Source organism: Branchiostoma floridae, chromosome 4 (assembly GCF_000003815.2).
Source record: "Branchiostoma floridae strain S238N-H82 chromosome 4, Bfl_VNyyK, whole genome shotgun sequence".
In the NCBI taxonomy this organism is placed as follows: domain Eukaryota; kingdom Metazoa; phylum Chordata; class Leptocardii; order Amphioxiformes; family Branchiostomatidae; genus Branchiostoma; species Branchiostoma floridae.
Genome location: NC_049982.1, coordinates 13036459 through 13061119, shown reverse-complemented (window position 1 = coordinate 13061119; position 24661 = coordinate 13036459). Strand labels below are relative to the sequence as shown.

Sequence of the window (24661 nt, the reverse complement as noted above, 5' to 3'; positions counted from 1 at the left end):
AGCCACTGCATATCATTCCATCCCTGTCTTATATACCGCCTGTCTAAATGTTAGTTCGTCAGTTTAGAACTGCGTGATACATACAATAACGTAATCCATTACTGGCCGCTAGGGGCCCAAACCTACACAATTTCTTCCTTTCATCAAAAGCTATGAGCTTCCACCGAAAGGCCGTGACGTGTAAGGGACATAACATTAAAAAACCGGAAGTTCTGCTGCAGTACCATGGTGAACCCATGAAGGGGACTGAAATCAACCTTTACATTTGGGTTGACGACATCTAACACATACCAATATCATCACAATCCATCCAGATCTTCTTGAGTTATTGATGTTGAAACACACACACAAAACAGACCACACATCTTCCGTGATGTCTGCACTTATTCCAAATCCCCAACTTAAACGTTAGTAGACTGAGTTATTCAAAACGGAACATTAATGCGAACAAGCAGTGTTTCGATGGTCACGATTTTTTTGCACAATATTCTATTAATATCACGTAGCTAATCTACACAATACATGAAAAAGGATTGCCATATACTAGTCCCTACCAGGCTGACTGGACTACGCTGACTATTATAGAAGAATAATTTGCCAGGGGAATTTTCCTACCAGAGGGTTTAGCCGGCCACTTAGGGGGAATGCTAGCCTTTAATAGCGTGGACTGACACCTCGGGCCAATTTAACGATTTTTTTGCCGAATTCTACGATCCTGGGACCTCCGTAGCAAGGTCTGGTGGAGGCTAGCCGTACACTACGTAGCTGATCTATGCAGTATATTAAAGTCGATCATGTCCCCGTGGTTCACACAAGAATATGCGTATCTTCTAAGAGGATTGAAACTAAAGAAGCAACAGGCGGTTAGAGGCCAAACAAACCTGCGACTATGAGCATAACTTTGATCGTTTGTGACAAAGGTGGATCAAAGGTTCTTTGAACACAGAATTGGACCTTCTTGTCTCCCCGCTGGTGATAATTGCCCTTGTGGGAGTATCATTGTCCATGCCGGCAATTCGTTGGAAGCCAAATGAGGTAGCAGCTGCGCTGTCGCTGAGCTAGCTGCCGAACAGGGAATTACGTCGGGATTTGGGCAGGCACGTGTCATGGCGCATGCAGCAATTAGTTACTCTGTCATAAAGCACCACAATTCACCAATATCAACAATTGAATCAAACATTTCTTTTTAGATATTCCTTTCAACTCGTTTCAGAATCATCTGGGGATGGCTTTCGACGCCCATTTATTTTTCTTGCAATTCGGCGCACTGCGCATGCGTCACCTGCAATTTGGGTACATCCTATGTGGAAACTACGGATTTTGTATAAAGCCATCTTGGAGAGTGACTCGTAAAAATGGTAAAGATTAGAATTTTCTTCAATTGCAGATGAAGGTTTGGGGAGGGGCACAGACTTACTGTATGTCTCATCATGCTGCAGAAGGCTTCGCGTCATCGTAATTTGTAGAGGTTGTAGTATACAATGTAATTTCTAATCTAATAGTTATTACTGTGGTAACAAAATTGTGTTTTACAATAGTTTGTGTTATATGTGTCCTTTGTCACTTAGAATATACATGGTGCTATCTTGCTGAAGGAAAATGCAAACAGGGACGTCGATTGTCACTTTCTGCAGATCGAAAAATGCATCCATCTCCCATTTCATTTGTAACGAGTTAATTTGAAAAATGTTCGAAGCCTCCCAAAATGTATGGCATGTGTAATGGTTTGTACAACCTTCACCTTGAACACCCCTCTTTTCAGAATAGTAGCTTCCATTGGTTGGGGTTTAATTTGATACAACGTGCTCATAGTACCTGTAGTTCCAGCTTCCTGAGGATAAACACTCTCCGTTCCCGTCATTTCGCAAACATTTGTGGCCTAATATACAGCCCCATAGACCGCTCTAGCAGTAATTAATGGGGATCTTTAAAGGCGGTGCATCATGCTAATGGAGTAACAGATTTGCAATGCGCCCGCAAAATTTGATTCAGGAAAAGTTTGCGGACAATTCATCTGCTGTTTCGTGCCATGTAAAACTGCGAGAAGGCCCCCTCCCATTGGCAGATCTTGGCATTTTGCGCACGTAGTTCCCGTCGAGTCCGTCAGAAACAGGTGTTTTTCCCTGATCCCGGTACAGCGGCTGACGACAGCGTGCGGAGGCGACGGGGAGGCGGACTAATGACGCCGGTGCTGTGGTAGTGACACAGGTGAGATGTTTGTACGTACACTGTTTCTACTCGGGTATCATAGTATTTCATTAACTACTACACTATTGTAAAATAATGCTCTATGAATTGCGGCTGATTGTACATTGTGACAAACTAAAATCACTAATCTGTGGATCTGTTGTGTAACGTTATATCGTAATACATGTAGGGCTAGGCCACAGGCCGAGCATGGCTACATCCAAAAATGGATATTGAATATCATGAAAGAAATGAAGAATATAAAGGCCGGTATTGCGCTAACCTGCTAGCGTTTACCCCGACGGGCAACTTGCATGCTGCTCTTGGCCCAAGTGACATTAAAGTCGTTTGCTATACAAGCAACAACATGGGGGGGGGGGTGATATTATATCTGAACGACAGCGCGTTGCACATTCGACTGGTTACAAGTACATGTACATTCGGCTGTAATTGTAACCAGTTGAATGTTACTGAATGGACCAGACCGTGAAACGATATCGTGCTCAATATCTCTAAAACAATTCCATTGTCTCACAATCACCCTGGGCAGACATGCCCCAGTCTGGTACAGAAATCAATCATCTTGATATCCTGCCATCGACTCAACCGTATTCTAAAGCGAGGTGTGGCGCGTAGATTGTCTGCAAGTCCGCGCATTATTCTCCGCGAGGCGATGTTATGACGGGAGAATATTCCGGTTACTCTGGGATCTGAAAATGTCAAACGTCCCCGCCATTCTTCCCGCCATGCTAACCAATCATGCGTACCGGCCGTACTGGCATTGTAAGGGATGGTGACCTCTTAAGGTTGTGTAGCCGTCTTCATACCCCTGTCATATTTGGCGAAAATCAATCGGACGACGATTCTGCGGCAATCGCCCGAGCCTCGCTTATAATATTAACTTTATTGCAAAACACTTGTACAGGGTACAAATTATGGCTTATATGTGACAGGGGCGGTTTTCAGGTGAAAAATACGCGCAATCCTCTGTCGATCTTAAATATGGTCGATCTTCTATTTATACGCCCGAAGATCGTGGATAATGTGACAGGGGTATAATTACACTTTAGAATAATGGCCATCTTTCGCCCTCAGGGACCCCAACGAACTCCAAGGGTGGCGGAGCAGTACTAAATCCACATAGCCAGGCCACTCCCATGATCTAACTATTGCATCTCCCAAAAGATTGTCTCTATATATTTCATTAGTGCATATTTAAAAAACACAAAAACTCGTCGATTGCATTTAAACCCATGAATTTTGGAAATTTATAACTTGATGATTCTCATGAATTTTCTATATATTGTGGTAGATATATGCATAAGAAATTTTTGTCTCAGTTTGTATCTTGGGCAGGTATCATAGCACACATTAGAGGACGATAGTTTTTTGTATAAAACCAAGATCAAAGCTCTGTTACATACGTGTTCTCTACTGTACCCGCAAATCTCATTTCTAAAATTTCTGTCCGACCACGTTTTATGTGACATAATTGCTTTTAATTGGCTAATAAGCGTTATCTGATATATTCTCCCAGGTTAACATGCGAACTAAGTGGTAAAATCTCGGAGCGCATGTAGTTCCGGTATGGCAAAGGCTTTTAGGCTTTTAGGTTGTGTTACGTTCATTTAGATAATTGTACTGTTGACTCCGGCTCTCTCATTGACTGGGCAATTTGCTCTTATCAAAGACGACAAGGTTGTTATTATGCCCACAGGAGTTGAAAATTGCGTTTCGAGAGTTAAGCAGACGATTTAGTGAGTTTGAACAAACATCAGCTTTGAGAAGCCTTTAAAATCCATTTAAGTCGGAAACTGAGGATCAGATGCAAAGAAACATTGGTCCTTGCCAGATTTTTCGACAAGAAAGTTGGAACTCCATTGTCTTTGTGTGTGGAGAATCCAAATAAATGAATAAATAAATGAACCAAAGTCCTTGTTTTAACCGAGGACGTCCTTGTTTGAACAAAAGTGCCATCCATTGAAACCGACTGAAGCCTCTGTTCCTTTCTCGTAGACCAATTTAATGTTTGAGTATAGCAAGATCGCCATGCAGCGGGCAATCGTTAGCAGATAGGTTCACTAGCGTACACAGTGCGTATGCACTGGTGAGGCCGGGAAGTTTGAAGTTTTTATGGCAGGTACTTCTGAAGGTACTTATGAACAACGTCTTACAATCCTGCCGATGGCACTTCTGGGGACGAAAGTGCACTCGATTGATCATCATTTCACACATTAGTATGTTCGGTTGCGTATATGAAAGATTTTGACGGCAACTATATCAAAGACGTTTCAATAGTAGTTTGGTTCTGCGAGTTTGGATCATCTTTTTGAGCGAGCGCTACCACTCAAAGGCTTTGAAAACATATGTTTGAACACCAAAACATGATAACACCTCAGGGGTTTGCAAGATGAGAGGATGCCTCACGTCTATTCATGCGGTACAAATAACCCTGCCCCGCAGCATATTCAAAGGTCATTAAACTCTACGAAAGGTCTTGTGGTGTTCAAGGTGCCTGTTTGTTTTTCTACTGCGTGTGTGTTTTGTTATGTTGGGAAATTTGTCAACATCGTCTAGTAAGTCCGTGAATAGTTTCACCAGGTTGGTACGTCACTGAACACGTTACTGAAGTGTCTTTTTACACAACCGCTGCTTTATTTCCACGGAAGTTTCGGTGACCGTCTGTCACTTTTGTCAAGGCAATTCTGTCTGGTTCACAATGTACCGCAGCAACAGGTGCTTACAGAAGAGGTAACAAACGCAAATTATATACAGTGATTGGTTGCGATGTTTTTAATGCGGTCCCAAGTGTAGAGTAGAGTAATATATACATGTGTTGCAATTGTTTATTGAATGAATAACCGTTAACAGCCAGTGCAACAACAAGTTCCTCTTCTTCTTAAGAAAAGGGCCATCGTCCTATATTGACATTACAATTGGAGTTTTAAGTGTAGCGACATTAGAAAGTAGCCAAAACAATTACTTCCGAAAAGCTGGCATTTTGCCTAAATTTCCCTAAATCTCTTCGTGTTCACGTTCAACTGCTGGGCAAGCCGATTTAAACCAATTTTAAAGTCATGTTATCTTTTAACCCACTTAGCAAAAGTGTTAAAGAAACAATCCCAAAGCTGGGTTTCGATATTCTTGTCGCAAATATTAAATGGGAGTTAAGGAGAAAGAAAAGAATAGAAAAAGATTCGTGGGCCAGCGTATACCAGGTACATTCTTTTCACCCTCTCTCACAAGGTCCATATTGTAGTTCTGTGACAACGTTGTATGGGATAGCCCGTTAAACATGATCTACATGTGCACCTGCGTGATTTAAATCCTATAAAATATACAAATCTGTATATCTGGGGTAAAATAGAGAGATAATCGAAAGAATGTAAAGGTACGTAGACTAAAATAGCAAGATAATCACCTCACATTCCGAATGTAATAATACCATTACGTCACGAGCCAGAGAGTTATTGCTTTCAGTCGTCGAGGAATTACAATATGTTCTTCTGAGGAAATGAAGATGCATTAACGGTTCCATCCATAAGATCTGAAATTATCAACTCCCATAATTTTAAGGGCGCATGCAAAACCGAGGCGTGGGGTAAGGAAAGACTGCAGTTGACGTTGAGGCGGATGCATCTGCATGCCGGACATGTTATTGCCTAATATCATTGCACGCGTGGAGACACTGGATGACCTTCCAATTTCCTGTTGAAAGATGAAGACGGGGGTCTGTCATGTCGTCTAATTTTCATGCGTGAGTTAGTATGTCTTCAAACAAGTTTCAAAGTCATCTTTGTGACACCAAAATGAGAAAACGATATGGGACTCTAGTAGCATTTTATAATCTAAAGCAATTTAAGACTCATCGTCGAGTTCTGGTAAAAACGCAAAATTATACACCCCGCTTTCATCATTTCTGACAGCACGGAACTTTTGCGGTGCTACAACCCCCCCCTCTCCCGCATTGCAACAAGTGTTTTGAAACGAATCATACAAGTGCTCACGTCCACATTAGCATAATTATGTTGCTGTTTTGAGTTTTGACATTTATCTCTGACCCTCTTCAGGACCAGGGGAGGATACAGTAGGTCAAAGGGTGGCAGAATGCGTGCCGCTTGTTGCACTCACGACACGAGGCGACTGTGTAAATTGGCAGCAAAGTTATTTGAGAATAGTCTCCAAGCTGACCCTACGGTGCCTTAGAGATAGTTTCAAAGCTGGCAAAGGAGTATAGCCGGCCAAAGGGAGTCAAACGGGCACACGATGTACTCCTTTGCCAGCTTTGATACTGTCTCTATTGTAACAACTATTCTAATCTATTACTTGTAGATACATGTTTTTGTATTGTATACTAGTATTTATATGTATGTGGCCACGATACCAGCTTTGCTGCCTAGTGTCCACAGTGTGTTGTTTTGTTACAACCTGAATAAAGATCATGCAACACAGTGCATGGGTCTGCATGAAGGAGCGATACTCAGTCTCTAAAGCACCGAAGGGTCTCCTTGGAGACTAATTTGAGAAGAAGTATTATCTCCTTTGCCAGGAAACTGTTCCGCCTCATAGTCCTTATTTCATTCTTGATATATGGTTAATGAAAACTAGCCAAACGCGTATATGTGTAATCTTAGACAAACACGGAAAAGAACATGAGAGAAAGAGACAGATAGCAGATGTATGAAAGTCGCTGTCACAGGTGCTGAAATAAATGTAGCTGTTAAATGTATGTGTTGAACACTGGAAATGGCAATAACGTCCCACCATATTATGTACACCACATCACAACATACTGACAAACGTGCACCTCAACATAAATTCAAATACTTATTTTCAATATTTCACATTAACGCCATGACGTCACCCTTATGTGTTTCCTTTGAAATCCCCTTATTCCTCCTGCTAAGGGCAAAATTATGAGTGAAAAGTAGCTAATGTTAAGATCCTTTGTGTCGTCGTGGGTAGATTATTGTATCTATTAAACAGACATAGTCTCTATAAATAACTTGTTTTGAATTGGAAAACTCATGTCGCTGTCTTCTTAATTGCTTAGATCAGTCAATTATTTTCGTTCGAAGAGATCGATTCTCAGCTTTCTATCGTTATAAATGCAGTCTTAATGATCGCGGGATCCACAGGAAATGAAGCTTGATTTGCCGTTCAGAAAGAGAACTGGCGCATCACGTTATCCAGTTGTCTAATAAAGGTAAAGAAACCATATCCTACTCGTTTACCCTGATAACGATTCAGATATGTCATTATACAGCCATGCTTCCGTACGTTAACATCTGATTAAATCGGTGTATACATCTTAAATTCCATCTCCACCACAAACTAGATTTCCCAACATTGTTTGTTATTAGGAGGCACCTAATTGATGTCGATAAAAGTAGAAGAATTTTTGAAAAATTTTCTATATGTACGTCTATATCAAGACCCGCTATCACGGCAAACTCCCTTCCACAACAAACTCCCTTACTCGGCAAACTCCCTTTTCCGGCACAAGAGAACATAACCAGCGTTGAAAATCAGGAACCAAGGCGGACCCCCCCCCCCCCCCCCCCCCTACAAAACAAAAAGAAACCAGCCCCGTTCCGAAGACTGCAACGGAGGCTGCAGGTGTGTCACGTTATCATTGCATCTACATACAAAAATGTGTTAGCTGATGTGACGAATGCTTTTACCACTATGTCATGTCGCTGTGATGCTTCTAAGTGCTTTATCAATCGGTGGTGTAGACGTAAATAGTAAACAGATGAAGAAAGCATCAACAAACGGACACCATGTATATTGCTGAAGTTTGGGATATGGCAGCTAATTGACGAATTCAGCTGACTATAATGAAGTGATTGTCATTAGTGACAGAGGGATTAAGTCACAAGTTATGCACACAAAAAATTGTTTTCTGTTCTTGAAGATGCTAGGAGGTCTACATCGGAACGTGTCCTTTGTTTTGCCGACACCTATCCGCCTACTAGAATATCACACGGGTGGTCCGATCCATCCACAACTTCTACAGTCATGCTGTCCACATACACACCCAGCAAGTCATCTTACCAACCACAAACTGCATCAAAGTCGCCTTTTTGGCAAATATTAATACAATGGCTAGATAGGTTTTTACCATTATTAACCATTATTAATTGCATCTGTTGTCACCCCTTCTATTTCACCTATTAATATTTCACAAACAGTAAACAACAAGAGGACAACTTGTTCCAAAGTCTCTCTGCAGACAATAATTTGTGACATGTTTCCATTGATTGAGCAGGACTCGACGTGTATCAGCTTTCGCCACTTTTCCGTAGCTGCGGGTACATCTTAAATCTTCGTAAAACGGTTTGCGCAAAGGTCTGTATTATCATGTGAGCAAACATGACCACTGCTTGCGTCAGTTCACGTATGGAAGGTTGATGGACCTTGTTACAACTTTCATGTACTTGAAATGTTGTGCGATAAGTGAGTTTAATACCTTGGGAATAGAAGCGTACTCTGCTACAAAATGGGGTCGAAGCCCCTCTTGGTTCGTGATGTTCACTAATGGCAGGCCATCTGTATTTGTCATGGTCTGTCTTCATCAAGTGGTAGAGACAGGACATTGACTTGCGCTTATTGACTCTTAAATTTGCAGCAAAGCGCATCTTAAATAGCTGCCCGTGGAACATACCAGTTATAAATGTTATGATATATCTCTTGGTTACATTACTGATAAAGCTTATAACGTCTACAGTGTGTAGAGGCCCGCTGTCAGCTGTATCCCTGAATTCGGCAGAGACATTGCTTCCATGGACCCCTCCGTGATGGAGCCCTCCGTGATGGAGTTGGTAATACAGTGTACGACATTTATAACTCAAGTTTAAGAAATCTGTGGATCTGTGATCTTTGTGTCATAAATAAAATTAACATTGCGCATATGTTTAAGTACACTGATTACTACAAAGTGTCTGAAGAATCAAATATGAAATTTCACAATTGACTAATACGATATAGCTCTAAATACGTAAAGTAATATTATTCTACTTTAGGGCATTTAGTTCAATTTTTTTATTGTGGCATACTAAATTCCATTTGCTTACGCAGCATGTCCCTTATATAACATTTTAAGTATTGATTCATATGTATTTTCCTTTGTTGTCTGGACCCATTGGGAACCAAAAGGGTCTGTTGAAGGTACGACCCAGATGCTTTCAAGATTAAATAGATAAGCAGATAAAATGCATCCTTCCGGGGTTACTTACAAATGGAAAGAAAAGAACCTTGAATGAACTCAAATATTAACCCCTTACCATACAAACCATTTATCCCTCTCAAAACAATACTACTTAGACATATGAATATTCTAGAACTAGATAAAACATAGACGGCAAAATGTCACTCGCGTTTTGGACCCACTCACTAATATGTCTTTTCAATCACAGATTAATCGAGTTGCCGACCCTTTGAGATAAATGCGGTGGCCCTGTCATTCTACAGTTGAATTTTGACTTCACAAATTCAGAAGATCAATGGTTTATCTTTGATTACATACACAGGATTGGGTTCTAGCGTTATTTAAGAGTAGCAAAGCCGTCGCCGAGTTAATGTTTCAAAACACCTCTTAACGGGAAACACGTTGATAAAATTCCAAACTGCTTAAATCTTTTCTCTTATTTTTGTATCATCAGGCTAATGGGTAAGGAAATCACAAAGCACAAATGCAAGTTATGTTTTGCTAACTATACACTCACTTGGTAGTGTACGGTGTCAAGTGTTTGGCGAACCTGACTCTGGAGCCGTGAGTTCGAATCCTGGCTGTGTCTCTCCCGGCATGCACAATCCTGGTTACTTACTTAAAACGGGGCGTGGTCCAGCAATCATAATTTTTTAAAAGAGCTTGGAGAATTTCCCCAAACATAGGACGTTCCCAGTACAGTGAAACTGTAACAATACTGTGCAGAACAGATGTCCTCTCTCTACAGCGAGCTAAGGCTGATTCCAGACTACTTTATTTGCTTTTTTCATTCATGACTGTCGTTGCATGCGATGGATTCGAGCAGGATTTGAGTCAACATTTTTTATTAGCAGACGTATCTCCATGCATTAGTGTGAGAATTGCGCATTCCCCATCTAATAGCGCCTCAATATCTATTCGGCGTCTGTCGTTACGACTGAAGTAACATACGTTCCCCTCCAACACTTATTGTAATACTGAGATCGATACTTACGACGTCGTGGTTCACTGCCTACTACAATCTAGATTTTAGAGTCATTTCCTACGGCTGTGGTTTTCATCCTAAGCCGTTGATAAAAAAAAAACACTGTACGTCATATATATAGATCAGCAAAGTCCTGGATTTGAATTTTTCAAAGCAGGAATATATGGCATAAGTGAGATATATACTTATTCCCCTTTGGTCCAATATTTTAGCCATCGATTGATATTTTGAGCCATGATATGATTAGATGTTATTTGCCTGCCCATTAGAATCTGCAGAGCCTTGCTGCAAATAACCATATCAGTGATGCAGCTCGACATCATCAGAAAGCAATGGTGTTTGTCTCTTCAGCTGCTGAGCTTTTGTGAAAACATGGGTTTGCATTTTGATATCAGGTAGTCCTTTTGTCTTTTATCATTACAACTCTATTTTAGCTGGATCTTCTTGTCTAAATACGCCCAAGGACTTTGGCAACTTTTAACTACATATTCTGAGGCAACTGTGTTTCAAAACTCCCTCGCTTGTAACGAAATTCGCCATCAGACTAAATTCTTGAGTCATCAAGTGATTCTGTTTAGTATTGAATCTAAATTTCACAGTAGTATTCGCCAACATTTCCGGACAGACGACTATTGGGACCTCGGAATGGCTATATAATGGTGGCGGTGTTTGATTATGTCTCTTTCAGACAGCGCAATTTCCATTTTGTCTCCTGACCGCCGAGTTTTATAACTCAAAAGGTCATTTCATTCATATTTATCACATCTCCTATTACTTTCCTGCCATCAAATGTAGATGGCAGCCATGCAATGACGTCTCTGTCAGTCTCTTCATATGACGATGTTGTATAATCTGGCCGGCAAGCAAGGGGAATATTTGCAAATCATCCGTCATGCGAAACTCATCAGGGATTATATTACTTATGAAGGGTCGTTCCAGACATGGCGGAGGGAAATTCTGTACGTGTATGTGCGTACGAGACCAGATTGAGCAACAGGGTGTACATTTGCGGAATTCCAACTGTGAAATCTTCGAGAGTCTTGTGAACTGATTAATTGTAAGCACTCCGTTCACAAAACCGTCCTAAGGTGTTATGCATACAAAACATCTGAGATACTTTTCATGCCATCAATGATATACAGTGTTTGCTTTAACAAGAGCAGAGGGCAATGTCAAGTTCTCACTTTCAAGTTTAGCACAAGCTGTTGCAAGGAATCAGCAACTTTAGATGAAGAGAAATAATAACGAATGTCTCAAGTTGCCAGATGTTTCCTTCTGTTCCACATACTGACTCAATTATGGTTTGATGACTTTCGTGACTTCGTGGTGTTCTTCTGCCAGACTGATGTATATCCATCCACTAGCGGTATTACATATAGCGTGACTATGCAGCCTTCTTACTTACCCTGTGACTACTCGTAACTGATCTCCATTATTGGTTACTTTTAGTGTAAATCCATCTCAATCAAGATCTCTAGAGCAGGTGCATTGAGCAGATACAAATACTAGGCTCCCTTGGAGATCTTTCAGCCATAATTATGGATTGTTGTCCTTTCGGTAAAGCCTCGGATAAAAAAATCCAAATGATTCTTCCGCGAAATCAAACTTCTTTGCGAGTTAAATGCTTATGTAAAATAACTAGCTCTTACATTTTATTTTCACTTACGAATGCGTGGAAATATGTCGCCCACATGGGACGACATGAACATAGAAAAATGTTTTCAAGGAACTGTGTTGGGAACACTGAGCCAAATGTTAGCAAAACAAATGATAATACATTGTGTTTTCATATCCCGCATTGTAGTGGATTAATACAATGTACCACATTCGTCAGTACAGCAACACAGCAAAATCTGATACCAGTACGTTAAGCTTGTGAAATCGACAATTATCTTTGTATATTACTTTCACCCAAGATGAATGATCATATCTATCAGCATAGGGCTGCCCTGGATATGAAGACAGGAAACGTATTAGCAAGGAACTGATACGTTATCTACACAATACAGCCTTCCCCGTTGTCATGAAGCCGTAACATCATAGATGTATCTGTTGACCATATCCGACCGTTTCCCTGAACAGTATTTCATGGTCTACCAGTACGTCTTTGCTAAAATTGAACTTACGCATTACCTGTTATGTAGGTATCATACATTGTAACAGTGCCGATTATAGCAGATTATAAATGTTTTACTTCTAAACAAGAGCCAACCAGTCAAACTTTTGTATGTTCATACCGGCTGATGTTTTAAAATGAAATCATCAGAGATTGCTAAATAAAGAACACTTTCAAACGAAATTTCCCTCACTTATCTCTCTTACCTATATATACTACTAGTAATGGTTTTGTTGAATTGGCACAGAGCCCTTTATTGACCGTTACATTGGTCATCGATTTGTACTGAATGTCTGGATCAAATTGTAATTTGATGATCAAATATCTCGCTCTTCAAGTGGATTCCAAGTCCCCTCAAGATCTAGTCTGCCAAATTCCGCGGTAAGACTCTGTATCGACTCTGGAGTCCCTAATGTATTGAAGTGGTGTTTCACCTTGAAAGCTAGCCCCAAGGAAGGACTACAGACCGACAAGGTTAAACTTATTGACGCCCCCAGGGGAGATAATGAATGAGATTCTCACGTTTTGTACGGCATCGTTCCTGCTTCAGAATCGTGGTTTATTTCCTATTGGTGCTTAGATTACCTAGTGGTGATGGCATACCAAAGTGCCCTGCCTGGTTAGGTGATATTACTTTCGGACATCAACTCCATAATTCCACTGGGTGCCATAATACTGACACATGACAAAAATACATGAATTTAAAGTCATTCAAAGAGATGTACCAGTATTAACGCAGCATCAGTGATGCTGAGGCAAATACACTTCAGATATTAACCCATGTGATCTGGGATCTATGTAATTTTCTTTTATCTCCGAGTTAAGAATGCTTTTACTCACAGATGTTGATGACAATCGTAAGGGGCCTCTATAACTATGTTTTTATGTTGTGTTATTATATGGCACACGGTAGAATTATGAGAGTTGATGTTGTATGCCAGATTCATGTAACGTCGAGCTTTCGTAATTTCCAGAATATAACTTTTTCAACATACACAGGACCAGGCACAGCATTGTTGTCATATGTTTCCACATCAGGCTGTGAGGTACCGATCACTTTTACATCATACAATCGCCGCACGATCACAAACTTAAGGTGTTCTTGAGATAGCGACGGCTGGTTCTTTCAGAGCCTGACTGAAACTTCGACAATCAAATATGAAAACACACAACGCCCGACAATAAATGTGGCCGTGCATGCTTTTACTAGGAAATTCCTTTTATTTCTCAAATATTTGCTATAGCTATAGGCTCCAGTGGTTAAAGGATTCCTTAGTTAGCTGATATAAGATCGACACTTATGATAAGCGACATGATGGATCTACCCACCTACACTTGTGCCAAATCTCAGGTCATTTGGCCCCCAAATGACAGAGATGAATCGATTTATCTAAATATGTGACAGGAGAAGGAAAAGAAGCATCAGGAAAGGCAAGATATTTTACCCATATCGAAATATAATGATTTAATACATCAACAAATTGACAGACTGGACTGTCCATTATGTGAGAGAGGGGTGTGTGCTTCAAGGACAAAACGCTCGCCCTTGCTAAAGCGGGAATGGGCCAGAATAGATCCTCATCCATTATCGGCCATGCCGGCGGAGGGTACATCCATAAAACGTACACGCGACCACACATTAATTAATCGGGTTAGCAGCTTTGTAGTTCCGCCGTCATCACCATTATACTGATCAGCCGTGCGGTTGGGGGTGATCATCCACGAGTGAGACGAGAGGAGACATCCCGTCGTGTCAAATTAATACCCAATACAGTCTCTTGGCCCTTCGAATTACGCATCATCTCTTTTAGGTAATTTTATGGAGCGCGATGTCTAGTTCTGTACCTTCAGATGACTCCATTTCCGAGTCCGTACACCAACACATTTTCTTCTCTACTAGTCCTATTATGTACCCGCATTACATAATTTACTACATTGGACAAAATAGAAAGTAAGGTTGTCTGAAATGTTTACTATTGTTGTCAACAATAGAAGTGCACATAGCCTTGATCTTCAATAGTTTCCAGTTCCACGGTTCACCGCTCAAATATTCAAGCCATGTGCATGGTTTTAGAGAGCCAAGAAAACATGCCTCAACATATCGTTCTAAGTTATATGCTGTGATCTTCCCCAGTTCACGTCTACTCTATATAATAGTGAATACTTTGAACCTGGAGGAACGACTTGAGAAAGCACTGTGAACAATGCGTTCTTCTGAGCTCGGCGCGGCCACTTTTGGTAGTCTATTGATGTTGTTTCTTCATGAATGATGGGGAATTGATAACCCAGGCGGTTATTCCGCCCGCTGACTTAACTGGCTAGAAGGCTTGTCGGGGCTTAGGGGCATGTTTCCATTTCTAAATGCGTTGACCCCACGTGTCACCTCACCTAAGCTGCGACGTGCACTTACTAAAACATATTTATAGAGCACTCTGATTCCTGTTCTGGCGATGTCTGTGGTGAGTACCCTTCGTTATGTCGTCAGGCGCGTTAAATATTTCTGTATCGCCGTGGTTCAGGCGCCGGCACAGTCTTAGAGGTTCCACGCTCCGCCATTTTGATTCACCTTTCCTTGACTTGGCATTTCTTACTGCTTGCCCTTTACAGCTGGTGATGTTTGATTGAAAAGGCGCTTTGAGGAAATGTAGAAACTAGATTTCCCTTACCCTATAAGTTCGCCAAATGATTTTGAATATTATAACTGATGTACAAGTATTATGTGTGTTTGCCATTAATTGTGTAAACATGGTCCTTATCGTAAAGCATTTGATCATCTCCTCCATCCAAAAAGAAGTAGACAATCTTATATTAAGAAAGAAGGCCATACTAGCATTCTTATCAGTTAGGCAAATGAGTCGTCATTTACATATTTCATATTCATGTGTTAACTTACAGGAACTTCCAAATGCCTCAAATATGAAATTCCAAGTCATTTAAAGGCATTCACAATGAAAATTAGGTCTTCAGTTGCATAATTGACGTTTATCAATGGTTACATCCTGTAACACGTTCGAATTGTCAGATCATAGAGCGGTGCGTGATTATAAAACTTTGTCATTTATTATGCAAATACGATTCTGACTTGCATATAATTACCATCTAATTATTGCAAGAAACACTTGAGCTATCCACATATCAACAATCATGACTATCTGCCAAACCCTTCTTGGGTTGTTCTGTTTCAAAGTCTAAACTGAACTTGCTCCTGCATTTCAATAGAAGCCACTAGGGGGCCCAGATCTACACCTCTGCACAGAGAGCTATCTACCAGTCAAACTTATGGTCATGTCCAGAACTCGAGAAATCGAAACCGGTCGCACCGTACCAAGCCACTGGGGGGAGGGGGCAGAATCTAAGGTCTCACTAAGACCAACCCACGTACTCGTACTTAATATCAATGCAATCAACCCAGGTCTTTTAGAGTTATGCTGCCCATCCACACAAACAAACAAATACACATGCTTACACACACACACACACACACACACACACACACATACATTCACACACACACACACACACACACATACATTCACACACACACACACACACACACACATACATTCACACACACACACACACACACACACACACACATACATGCTACAGGAAACGTGACCTTAGCTTGTAGCAAAGATAAACATCGTACACAAGTAGTTCTGTCGGCAGCTATAGCTAGTCAATGCAATTTTACATTTATCAAGTTACCGCTGCCGGTAATCGTTCACTGCAGCCGATGCTTTAAATCCTAGCTTACTGGGTATACCTGATAAGAGTCATAGCCATACGCTCGAACTGGTCGTCTCTTTATCCGTAAATCGCGAGTTAACCACATATAATCCAACCGTTACTTTTCTTGCGCTCGGATGAACCAGCAATTGCTTTAGGTGACCTCCAACCACCAACGTCATAGAATAGGAGCAGAGGATACCTCCCCAGACAGTGAGGGACACAGAAGAGTCTCCATGGTCAATTGAAGTGATTTTAGTCCCAGCTTTCCTCTCCTCTCTATTCTTTTAATTGTTTTGTCTTATCTACATGGTGTTCCTGTTTGTATATGCTTTACAGCAGAACGTCTTCTGGCAGATAGATTAATGATACCGCATTCTTAAAGATTACCCATTAGGGCATTTGGTAAAGAAGCTGGTCTCAAGGGTACAGACCTGCCAGCCACAGTATTGCACAGCCATGCAGGTGTGTGTTTCTCAGACATATATGGGGTTAGTATGCGATACATTACGTTACCTCTGAGCTTCCAAGTCACGGACGCGAATCAAACTACGGTATGATGGTTGAAATATGCATCATGCTTCGGTTTCTAAGGCCTAGGGAAAAAATTGTCACCAAAAACCTGATGAAAATCGGGTCGACTGTAAGAAGGCATTATTCTTGTTATCCAATACTGTTTAAACTGAAATGCATCAGGGCATCTTCAACACCATATTCTAATTGTACGTATGTACCGATATACACTGTACACGTACAATGTTCTTCATATTTCACCATGCAGACATGAGGCCATGTTGAGAAACGATATCGATTCTACAACGTTTTCGTCACTCAGATGTCAGATAAAAAAGATTATTTTCCCTGAAGCTTGCCATTGATAGCTGTCTGCAAAACAGACTACGGTAGCGCTGGTTCAGTTTGCTGGGATCGGTAAGGTAACAACTTTTTTTCTTAGGCCTAACATTTTTTTTACAGAGAATGAATTCCAAAGAGCTAATATATGTATTTTGTTTATTAGAGCACTCTACTGCTGAAATGATGGTCCATCGTGAACGATAGCTGCGAAATTGAGGTCTGTGGTCTTATGAACTACATAAGTATGCATGTAGGACCATTGCTCCAAGCAGAAATATCACTGAATGAAGTTGTACGCTTTTCTTTGTACAGGCAAAGAGGTTACAAATAGGTTATTCAACCGCCACAATTGAAAGCAACAAGTTTTTTTCTCCAGATATTCCAACCTTCCGTCCCATTTTCATCTTACTACAACAACTTCTGAAAGATGTGCTTAGGATAACATTTGTATCCCACGACAAGTATAAGGCATATATATACAGACAAACACTTTGAGTAGTTATCCTGCCGACATATCATTACAATCATCGTCATGTACTGTACCCAAGGCACGTACAAACATGGCGTTTTAACAAAAACAACCCAATTACGGCACTTCTACTATTGTTATAATTGTCGCGCGCGTGTTGCAACGTGAGAACCACATTATTTTCTAAACCAATCTGAACGACAATCCATCTTTATTGTGTCCCATGGAGCCCCCCAGCGTAAGCTTGAGAAATTCAAATGATTCAAATTAATACGTAACAGTCGGTCGATCGTTTTATCCTTCCCAACTTCGAATGTGTAACCCAAACTTTTACAATCATACCGATGCAATTCTACTGTTGAACGAAAGTAAAATACTGAACCTGCTTCACGGGATGTAATTTTGCACACCTTGTGCTTGTCTGTGACACATCATTACTGTAATACTAATCGTTATGAAATATGTTTGTATTTTCGCTTCCCTGCAGCGCGATTAACTTTCAAAATTTTGGGCCATCCTTACCTCTTAAGGAAGTAGTGGCGTCCAGATTTAGCATTCAATATTATATTTCAGAAAATCTCGGTTCTAGAACGAAAGAATCGTTTAGGAACCTCACAGCTGTAACGCCAGAGTTCAGCACATAAAGCATCAACAAGAAGTGCAGGTACATCGCTGTTCCACTGTCATAAGTGAGTTGACACAGATGTCAATTTGCGGCATTAGGCAGGGGTACTGTTTGCACAAAGGTGCTATATTGATATTAATGAGCTTGTGGTTCCATAGGCCTGGCGACATGTATGAACAATATGGAACCGTCGCAAATTTCCTGGTGCAAACAAAGTAACGCATAGCAACTGCCAGAACACGTACATATACATGCATGACTCTATCGAACTGCGTAGGCGGCCTTATTGTAGCGAATGCTGCATGGTTTCTGTACTTGCAGGAAATCCCTGCCAGTCAGTCGGCGATGATTGCCAGTGCTGTGCGGGAAGGAACAGTAGTGCTGTGAAGGGAGATCCACTAGTCAAGAAAATCAAAGAGTAGAAGGTAAGGCCAGCATTCGCTTGACGTTTGTGTAGCAGTAGAGGGAGATCCTTGCCTGTTCTTAAAGGCAACCTAAGCAATATTACATTGCTAAAAGTGGAGTAAGGCAGTCTGTATAATATTGACATTTAATGCAATGTTTTAGCACATTTACATCATTATTTCATAAATTGAGCCATGAATGAGTTGCACAAGGATTCCAGATCAAGTCCTTATTTTTGGGGGTACAATAATAAGGACTATCCTCGTGCAACTTGTCTCTGGGCTGTTTTTAACCGCTCAAAGTATCAAATTATGACGTAAATGTGCGAATACAGTGCAGTAGATGTCAATATCATGCAGATTGCCTTATTCAGAATATTTCCACTTTGACGCTGTAATATTGCTTAGGTTGCCTTTAATCTTAAGGGCTTGCGTCATCAGGGTATTGTGTTAATAGCAATTATGCCGTGTCGTATGCAGCATAAAATCGAATGACATATATGAGTGATTTTGTAAAGTGTAATGTGTAGTTCAGAAAGTGTTTTTACGTCAGAAAGATTACATACTATAAGCGCTGTGCATCACCTCCGACCGTCGAATTCGGTTCTGTGCATTAGTGAATCGCAGCCATCTTTGTTTGGCATGGTTACCTACGTAACTGGAGCCATGCTCAAACCCCTGCCAGCTCTGTGTAGGAAAGCTCTGCCTCCGGCGACTTTCTGGAGGGTTTTACTGAACCTTATCGTATAGTTGCAGGTAGTGCTGTAATAATCAAGGTTCCTTTGACTTCTGTCACAGATCGTCAACAGAAATATGAGTACGTAATTTATGATCACTCGACAAACGGGAATAAGCTCTTTTAAAGCATTGTTGGGATTTCTGCTGCCATATTGGACTAGCTAGTCTCCAGTCAAATTTGCAGGGGGAATATACAGTTTTTGCTGCGATTTAACGAGAAGCTGGCGATTGTGGATAATTCACCAAACATGTACGGTTGTAACAATAGGATTGCAATTAATTACCGTTGCGATACCGATGCTTCGGTTGGTTGCTGCTTAACTTACCGAGAATTCTGACCTCATTACAGATTAAGGTCTCTTTAATTCACGTAGGTCAGTCAGCGTCTGGGAAGAGGTGATACAGGTTAAATAGCGAATCGTATATCAGAGCTTAGCCTTCCTCCTTTCCAAAAGACTGAAATTCAACAAATTCTTTATTACTGCCTAAAATATTAGTTCAACCATTTTAATAATGATGCATTGGCGAATAGTGGGAGGGCAACGAGGCACTTATTTAAACACCAGGTAAAGCCTTGGTCACCTATCTACCTGTCACATTGCCCTACACAGTGCAGCCATTGACCTCAGAGTCAGGACCAATGTAGTGAAAATAAGCTATTGGCATTAAACATTCAAGGAGTGACCTGAGGGGAAAGCAAATTGAGAGTCTATTCAGAAATCGTAACGAGATGTCTGCAAGGGCAAATTGAATATGAATGGCAATTGCTGCTTCATACATATAATGTAAAGACAATTTCGTACACGATGATGAAATGATATCATCGTAGCAAAGATCTCAATCAAATATATTGTATAAGGCTTTACATGCTTCCCTGTTTTTGCCTGTATAACCCTTTGTAAGATACAATCCAACCATGCACGCGCGAACGCGGGAAGGCTGGTGCCTAGAGGAGATCTAGAGCTTTATCCATGTTGTTTACAGGGGAAATGTCAATCACAGGAAGACATGTGAGCTGTTTTCAAAACTAAAAGAATAAAGATCATGCTCAGCCCTGCGTCGTTTGAAATGCCAAGTACAGCTAAGAGGCATGATGCAAATGTCAAACGTGTCCCGTGGACCTCCCTGAATGAAAGCTTTGATGTACCGTCTGCGCAAGACAAGTAATTGCCTTTTCTATCTCTATTTCCTCGCAGGTTTGAAAATCCGAGCGAACGGTGAGTCAAGAGCGACGTGGAAGGATTGACTATTGTGGCGATGAGAACATCTCAGAACCCTGCATCCGAAAAAATCTGATATATAGTAACACATTAATGTTTACGTTAGGTTGAATAGCAGTAGCCACAAGGTGTCACAAACGTTCTTAATCAAGTGAAAAATTTTATACTCCGATGGCGTCAGTAGAGAATCATCAAGACACTGTGAAGAGGTAACCGGACACACAGAAGAGAACACATGATGGCAACACACTAACACTGAAGTCAAGGATCAGCCCTCCAGCAGACAAACAAGACCACAAGGACTCTATGGAACTGACGCTTTGTACATGACACTTGTTGAGCTATTTGATATATCGTGGTGAACAGTAGTAGTTCATTTCCTTTATTCGTTTCTTGTGTATGTGATTAGAATCACCGAAATCACCATGTCAGATGTCTGCTAGTAGAATAGTATAATATGACAGAAGGGAAATCATTAGAACGTAAAACCTTTCTCATGTAGCAGATAGGGTGTGAAGTCCAGATAGCCATATAGGATGACATTTACATTCAGCTTTGGTTTCCATGAAAGTATATCATATGGGGTATACACCAAAGGCTATCGAGATTAAGAAGCTCGCAATGGTCTGCTACTTGTCGATTGTGAACACACTGTTGAATACACTATTGAGTGCATGGACGAACTAAAACACTGGAATGGACAGAACAGAAAAGTAGCCTTTACGTGAGAAGAGAAATAGTGGATTCGGCATCTGCACGGGATTTCGGTGCCGCCCCGTCAATTAGTGACGACTCAGTCAACAGCAACTACAGCTCCGGGGATCAATAAGCACAGACGCATCAGAGTTCTGAAGTAAGGACACCCGGGGGGCTACTGTGTGTAGTGATCAGAGCGTTTGTATATACGTGAGAACAATCTGAGCACATTTATCTACGAAGTGCTGCATAAAAAGACAAGGCGAAGCCATGGAAGCTGTGAACCACACAGTCTTGCCTGGATTAAATGACTTTTTGCCCTTCTCAAATGTGACGAACGGAACCGCAACATACAACAGCTCTGTCCATGACGGAACTGGTAGCACTTGGCTAATCTTTCAACTCGTTGTTATGATAATGGTGGAAGTTGTGGCGATCTTCAGTAACGTCAGTGTGCTCATTGTTGTGATGAAGACTCCTCCTCTACACACATTGACACTCCTCTTCGTTCTCAACCTTTGCACCACAGACCTGTTACACTCACTCTTCGTCACACCTTTTTTCCTTGCGTCATCGGGACAAGGCGCCTGGACGTACGGAACGGTGGCATGTGACGTGACTGGGTTCCTAGACTCGCTCTTCACGTATTCTTCCATCGCTACGATTTGTGTGATCAGCGTGGAGCGCTACTACTCCATCGTACGTCCAATGGTGCACGCCGCCCACATGACATTGGTAACGGCACTGTCCGTTATTGCATTCATATGGATCCAGGCTGTATGCCTCGCTGTGGCACCGTTAGTGGGATGGAATCGCTACGTGTTCGATCCACAACAGCTACAGTGTACGTACGATTGGATGGCACGGGGGTCTGGGAAGTCTTACGTGATCGTGATATCGTGTTGGTACTTCTACATTCCAGCCTGTGTCGTCCTGGTCATGTACTCATGCATTTATAGCGCTGCTATGAAGGCTTCGAGGCAGGTGTTGCCTCAGCCAAGCCCACTGATGCCGGAAGGACAGCCAGCTTCAAGTCCAGTCCTCAATGGAAACACGAAAGACCCAATCGATCTTGCGAACGGACAAAAAATCTTTGTCATCACCACAGCAGACGCTGAGGCAGGGCCATCAACAAGTGATGATGGTGGTCGACGTAAAAGTGCTACAAACAAACAGGACCAAACCCAAAAGACTCATACACAGGTGAGCGAATCACTCAAAGCCACAAAAACCCTCATGCTCGTGGTTGGGGTATTTCTTCTGACATGGGGGCCGTACTTTACAGTCAGCACCATCGTGGCAATCCTCGGGATGTCATCTCAGCTGAAACTGGCAATAGGTCCCCTGAAGTGTCTCGCTCACATTTCTTTTGCCATCAACGCGTTCGTATACGGTTGGCTGAATAGACAGGTTCGCCTGGAGCTCATGCGAACACTGCGCCACTCCTACCGCTCCATCTGCCACCAAGAGGCGGAAGGCTCGGACATTGAGCTTCGAGCTATAGAAGAGGACAGCAAAGGGCTGCCACCGGTAGAAAACTTCTACCAGTTCCTGGAGAGGACAGCGACCCCTGACTGTCGGGCCGCCAGCAGAAACCCTAAGGAGGTGAAGTCCGAACGGGAAAACAAAACTCTGTAGACATTCAATAACAGCAGTTCATTCAGCACCACGGAAAGAAGCACGGGCATATTGTCCATCACAGATTTCATACAATATATCATCAGTACAAAGTATTAATTCAAGATAGTACTGAGTCACCTTCCTCGTACATATACACCACCCCTTATTGTCCAAAGTTTCTCTATATTCAACTTTTACAAAGTTTTGAAATGTTTCCTTTCTCTTATGTCATGTATGGTTAATGTCCTGTTCTAAACTGGTTGAATGTGTCAGAAGGTTGAAATGTTTTGTTTAAAACTGTGCTAATATCATATCGACTGTTAAGGACATGTAATGTATGGTTGGTTTCTGCTAAAGTAAACGGCTCATATCATGTCTCTTGTTGTGACTCTAGGGCTCCTGTAGAACATGTTTATTCATGTAAGCCCATGTGATATCAATACAGTCAGAGCCAAGTCGTGAAATGTAATTTTCGCTTGTAATCTATCTAGTTCGTGTTTCTCCGGTGACTAGAAAAAGGCAAGAGTCAGAATAAGAATCTCTGCAGTTTAAGTCTCTAAGGGACCGCCTTTGTACGTATGGGTTGTTGCTTAAGCTCGATCTATAAGACAGTCGTGTTTTGTAGGAGTATTGTGGACCTACGTATGTTGCTCATAAGGTGATTTTATTTTACCTGTAGTTTCTGTTGTATGTGTAAAACTATTGATTTTATTTGCGGAAAGCGGAATGAAATGACTGACTGTACGCTGTAAATGGTAAGAGACGTGAATAAATACTCCAATTTCTGAGAAGAGATTTTGGAACTATTTTTGTTCAGAATTCCTATGAAATAACTGTGCACCTTATGAAGGCAATAGCTGTCAGAGAGATATTATTTCCATCTTTTTGAGGGGTGGTATTGATGAATTTTACGAAATGGAGTCGTGTGAAGAATATCAATGATGGGATCATCTACAAAGGCTATCGGGAATTGAAAGTTAATAGGATGGGAGGCAAGCGGAAATTCCTAATCACAGTTTGAATCCAGTGGTGTCTTGAATAGAACAGGGATAACCCGAAAAGAAGCTGGTCATACAATGTAGGAGTTAAGGATATCTGATGATTATGTGGCTTCGGAAAACCGTTTAGGTTCATTCAACAACCAAGATTGTGATTATATGGCCGAATCCTGACTTTGTAGGGGCGCTTAAGGTAGCAGAACACAGTTTTCGGCCTATGGGGATTTCTATAGTTAAGGGCCTCAAAGTGACTAGCTTCGACGCAATGAAAAATATAGTAGGGTGCACTTTTGGAATACCAAAATCGGATATGTTTGAGTTGAAGGTACAAGCCACAATATATTAAAAAACAAAAAAATACTGTCGGCGTATCGTCTTCTCACGCCCTCTTTGAAATGCCCCTCTGCGGAGGTCACAGAACTGCAGCCGGCTCACGCTAGAAAGGCAGTTGCGTAATGGAGCGCATTTATACACAAAATAGAAAAATTTCACAATCCAAACCATGCAGTCTCAGAGTCGACACCTTCCGTGACCACGTAGCACAGGTTATATCTGGCTGCCCCTCAAATAAGGCTTTTTACCTCTCCTTCAACAAGTTTATCCGTACTATTTTATGTACCCGCGTCATACTCCCCGGGGTTCGCCCACTAATACTGTGTTCTGCTACCTTCAATTGAACGAACTTGACCTTGGATTTTTTTTCGTTCAGACAACAAAACTAGTAAAGATGTAAACTTCTGCCAATTAACTTTCCCCACTTTCAAGCGGTTGCTGAGATTTCGGCAACTTTATACTTTGGCACCTGCCAC

General features: G+C 41.5%; 1 protein-coding gene across 2 annotated transcripts; it reads left to right on the top strand.

Annotated features, from left to right (window-relative positions):
- The first annotated feature begins 1691 nt into the window (after positions 1-1691).
- LOC118414911 (5-hydroxytryptamine receptor 1D-like) lies at positions 1692-24013 on the top strand. Of its 2 annotated transcripts, none has more exons than XM_035819207.1 (3): positions 1692-2208; positions 18498-18601; positions 20515-24013. In XM_035819207.1, exon 3 carries the CDS (start codon positions 21505-21507, stop codon positions 22870-22872), a length of 1368 nt encoding a protein of 455 aa, XP_035675100.1. In that variant the 5' UTR covers positions 1692-2208; positions 18498-18601; positions 20515-21504; the 3' UTR covers positions 22873-24013. The 2 variants fall into 2 exon arrangements, with proteins under 2 accessions (XP_035675100.1, XP_035675101.1); XM_035819208.1 differs by lacking the exon at positions 1692-2208 and adding an exon at positions 16586-17299.
- Positions 24014-24661: the final 648 nt, after the last annotated feature.

Excerpts from the sequence above, each read along its gene's own strand:
- LOC118414911 (XM_035819207.1), top strand. The coding sequence starts at position 21,505 with ATGGAAGCTGTGAACCACACAGTCTTGCCTGGATTAAATGACTTTTTG.